Source organism: Oncorhynchus gorbuscha, unplaced genomic scaffold (genome assembly GCF_021184085.1).
Source record: "Oncorhynchus gorbuscha isolate QuinsamMale2020 ecotype Even-year unplaced genomic scaffold, OgorEven_v1.0 Un_scaffold_437, whole genome shotgun sequence".
Classification (NCBI taxonomy): domain Eukaryota; kingdom Metazoa; phylum Chordata; class Actinopteri; order Salmoniformes; family Salmonidae; genus Oncorhynchus; species Oncorhynchus gorbuscha.
The window spans coordinates 658344-663343 of record NW_025745283.1 but is presented as its reverse complement, the minus strand read 5'-3'; the positions used below and the strand labels follow the sequence as shown (position 1 = coordinate 663343).

At 52.2% G+C, this 5000-nt stretch overlaps 1 protein-coding gene across 1 annotated transcript in view; it reads right to left on the bottom strand.

Annotated features, from left to right (window-relative positions):
• Window positions 1–5000, bottom strand: part of LOC124018216 (protein sidekick-2-like) — a 158325-nt gene that overhangs the window by 92733 nt on the left and 60592 nt on the right. The window contains 1 exon segment of the mRNA XM_046333476.1: window positions 1–103. This exon segment is cut by the window's left edge and continues 9 nt beyond it. Within this exon segment, the coding sequence (XP_046189432.1) occupies window positions 1–103 (103 nt within the window).

Here is a 5000-nt window from a genome sequence, read left to right as displayed (position 1 = left end):
GCCACACACTCCATAATGACATCATTCCTCCCCGCGTTCACACTGGTGTTCTTAGGAGGGATGATTATGGTGGGGGTGATGGGGTCCACAGGCCCCCCCACGTCTACACACACACACACACACACACACACACACACACACACACACACACACACACACACACACACACACACACACACACACACACACACACACACACACACACACACACACACACACACACACAAGCATGATTAGAAAAGCATATGGGTCATGGCCAGTACTCCCTTGTAAAATAGATTGTATATCTCAGTCAGACTTTACAGTTTCAATAATAGAAATGGGTGAACAACAACAGCTCCTGCCAGGATTGTCCATACTGCACTCTCATCATTCATCAAGAGATAGTTCCTGCACTCTCATCATTCATCAAGAGATAGTTCCTGCACTCTCATCATTCATCACGAGATAGTTCCTATAGTCTCATCATTCATCAAGAGATAACTCTCATCATTCATCAAGAGATAACTCTCATCATTCATCAAGAGATAGTTCCTATAGTCTCATCATTCATCAAGAGATAGTTCCTGTAGTCTCATCATTCATCAAGAGATAGTTCCTATACTCTCATCATTCATCAAGAGATAACTCTCATCATTCATCAAGAGATAGTTCCTATAGTCTCATCATTCATCAAGAGATAACTCTCATCATTCATCAAGAGATAACTCTCATCATTCATCAAGAGATAACTCTCATCATTCATCAAGAGATAGTTCCTGCACTCTCATCATTCATCAAGAGATAGTTCCTATACTCTCATCATTCATCAAGAGATAGTTCCTATACTCTCATCATTCATCAAGAGATAACTCTCATCATTCATCAAGAGATAGTTCCTGCACTCTCATCATTCATCAAGAGATAGTTCCTATACTCTCATCATTCATCAAGAGATAGTTCCTATACTCTCATCATTCATCAAGAGATAGTTCCTATACTCTCATCATTCATCAAGAGATAGTTCCTATACTATCACCATTCAAAGGTAGCTAGGATGCTATCACTATGGATATATATGGATATATATATATATATAGTGTATATATATACCGTGAGGTCCCTGTCTCTCTGTGTTCCCCTCCAACATTTCCTGGGAGCAGCCTCGGCCTGTGTCAACCAAGCTGCTAGGAACTAGCTGTGACAAAATCAGTACAGTTACATATCGGATATTATTTTGCCGATATATCTCATCGTATCGTTTGAACAATATGGCAGTATTCATTTTGCGCTAGTTTGCTTTACCTGCACCAAAACTGCAGTATTTTTCCTTCATAAATTGTTTTCCATCTTCTTTTTAAGCAGGGAGAACCTTTCCTTTCACCACGTTTATTACCATGACTGAGAAAAACTCATTTAGTCACGTCGCTCTCTTGTCTCTCTCTCTCATCTCTCTCTCTCTCGTCTCTCTCTCTCTCTCTCTCTCTCTCTCTCTCGTCTCTCGTCTCTCTCGTCTCTCTCTCTCTCTCTCTCTCTCTCGTCTCTCTCTCTCGTCTCTCTCTCTCGTCTCTCTCTCTCGTCTCTCTCTCTCTCTCTCTCTCTCTCTCGTCTCTCGTCTCTCTCTCTCTCTCGTCTCTCGTCTCGTCTCTCGTCTCTCTCTCTCGTCTCTCTCTCTCGTCTCTCTCTCTCTCTCTCTCGTCTCTCTCTCTCGTCTCTCTCTCTCGTCTCTCTCTCTCTCTTCTCTCTCTCTCGTCTCTCTGCAGCAGACATGTGGTGAGGCAATATGTTTGGAACATCGAAACGCAATAAAATCACATTATCGAATCGCAAACACATAGAGAATCGCGAGAATCATGAGAATCACAATAAATATCGTATCGGCACCTAAATATGGTGATGATATCATACCGTGAGGTCCCTGGCAATTCCCAGGAACCATTATATTGTTTAATTGAGATAAACATAGCAGGAAGTGATTAAATGCAGAGCCATCATTCAGCCTGTTCCACAGAGCCTTGCAGCCCTGCAAACAACCATCGATTCACTGGCCTCAATCAGAGATCTCTCTCTCCATCTCATCTCATTTATCCCTGCCTCGAGGGGGGGTTCTGTGTGTGATCCCAGGCCCTGTGTTTGGTATCAGTAACACATACAGACTGTCTCAGTGTCTTTTCATAAATCTGCTTCGGTTAGGGGCCATTAAATTACAGAGCTCATTTATAGGCTGGTTAAATCAGCCAGTCAGATGGACCAGGGACCGCAGCACCAGCTCTACAGAGCACCACCCAGCTCCACACTACAGCCAGGGAGGACCGTAGCACCACCCAGCTCCACACTGCAGCCAGGGAGGACCATAGCACCACCCAGCTCCACACTACAGCCAGGGAGGACCGTAGCACCACCCAGCTCCACCCAGCTCCACACTGCAGCCAGGGAGGACCATAGCACCACCCAGCTCCACACTGCAGCCAGGGAGGACCATAGCACCACCCAGCTCCACACTACAGCCAGGGAGGACCGTAGCACCACCCAGCTCCACCCAGCTCCACCCAGTTCCACACTACAGCTAGGGAGGACCGCAGCACCAGCTCTACAGAGCACCACCCAGCACCACCCAGCTCCACCCAGCTCTAACCAGCTCCACACTACAGCCAGGGAGGACCGTAGTAGCACCATCCAGCACCACCCAGCTCCACACTACAGCCAGGGAGGAATGTAGCACCACCCAGCTCCACACTACAGCCAGGGAGGACCGTAGCACCACCCAGCTCCACACTACAGCCAGGGAGGACTGTAGCACGACCCAACACCACACTACAGCCAGGGAGGACCGTAGCACCACCCAACTCCACACTACAGCCAGGGAGGACTGTAAGCACCCTCCAACTCCACACTACAGCCAGGGAGGAATGTAGCACCACCCAGCTCCACCCAGCTCCACACTACAGCCAGGGAGGACTGTAGCACCACCCACCACCACACTACAGCCAGGGAGGACTGTAGCACCACTCAACATCACACTACAGCCAGGGAGGACTGTAGCACCACCCAGCTCCACCCAGCTCCACCCAGCCCACCCAGCTCCACACTACAGCCAGGGAGGACCGTAGCACCACCCAGCTCCACACTGCAGCCAGGGAGGACCATAGCACCACCCAGCTCCACACTACAGCCAGGGAGGACCGTAGCACCACCCAGCTCCACCCAGCTCCACCCAGTTCCACACTACAGCTAGGGAGGACCGCAGCACCAGCTCTACAGAGCACCACCCAGCACCACCCAGCTCCACCCAGCTCCACACTACAGCCAGGGAGGACCGTAGCACCATCCAGCACCACCCAGCTCCACACTACAGCCAGGGAGGACCGTAGCACCACCCAGCTCCACACTACAGCCAGGGAGGACTGTAGCACGACCCAACACCACACTACAGCCAGGGAGGACCGTAGCACCACCCAACTCCACACTACAGCCAGGGAGGACTGTAGCACCACCCAACTCCACACTACAGCCAGGGAGGACTGTAGCACCACCCAGCTCCACCCAGCTCCACACTACAGCCAGGGAGGACTGTAGCACCACCCAGCTCCACCCAGCTCCACACTACAGCCAGGGAGGACTGTAGCACCACCCAACACCACACTACAGCCAGGGAGGACTGTAGCACCACCCAACACCACACTACAGCCAGGGAGGACTGTAGCACCACCCAGCTCCACACTACAGCCAGGTAGGACTGTAGCACTACCCAACTCCACACTACATCCAGGGAGGACTGTAGCACCACCCAACTCCACACTACAGCCAGGGAGGACCGTACCACCACCCAGCTCCACACTGCAGCCATGGAGGACCATAGCACCACCCAGCTCCACCCAGCTCCACACTACAGCCAGGGAGGACCGTAGCACCACCCAGCTCCACACTGCAGCCATGGAGGACCGTAGCACCACCCAGCTCCACACTGCAGCCAGGGAGGACCGTAGCACCACCCAGCTCCACCCAGCTCCACACTACAGCCATGGAGGACCGTAGCACCATCCAGCTCCACCCAGCTCCACACTACAGTCAGGGAGGACCGTAGCACCACCCAGCTCCACCCAGCTCCACACTACAGCCAGGGAGGACCGTAGCACCACCCAACTCCACACTACAGTCAGGGAGGACCGTAGCACCACCCAACTCCACACTACAGCCATGGAGGACCATTGCACCACCCAACTCCACACTACAGCCAGGGAGGACCGTATAGCACCACCCAGCTCCACACTACAGCCAGGGAGGACCGTAGCACCACCCAGCTCCACACTACAGCCAGGGAGGACCGTAGCACCACCCAACTACACACTACAGCCAGGGAGGACCGTAGCACCACCCAGCTCCACACTACAGCCAGGGAGGACCGTAGCACCACCCAGCTCCACACTACAGCCAGGGAGGACCGTAAGCACCACCCAGCTCCACACTACAGCCAGGGAGGACCGTAAGCACCACCCAGCTCCACACTACAGCCAGGGAGGACCGTAGCACCACCCAGCTCCACCCAGCTCCACACTATAGCCATGGAGGACTGTAGCACCACCCAACTCCACACTGTAGACAGGAAGGACTGTAGCACCACCCAGCTCCACACTGCAGTCAGGGAGGTGTGCTGTTGGACCAGGGCCTAAGCCGGACCCTATACCTCCCCTGGCACCAGCTTCTAACTCTAGGGAAACTCTAGACCGACTGGGATTCAAACCCGGGTCTGCTAGCCAAAGCTAAAGCCTAGGCATTAGTTTGGGGAGTCGTTAGGTCTCAGATATAAGGGGAATGTGGTATTACAACATCTCTGTTACACAGGCTGCACTCTTAGAAACAAAGGTGCTAAGTAGAACCATACAGGGTGTGCAGCTAGTCCCCATAGAGGAACCCGTAATGGGCATGGGTAGAACCCTTTGCAGAGAGTTCTATATAGAACCCTTTATTTAAGGTTCTTTATAGAACCCCCTGTATATGGTTCTACCAAGAACCATTTTATC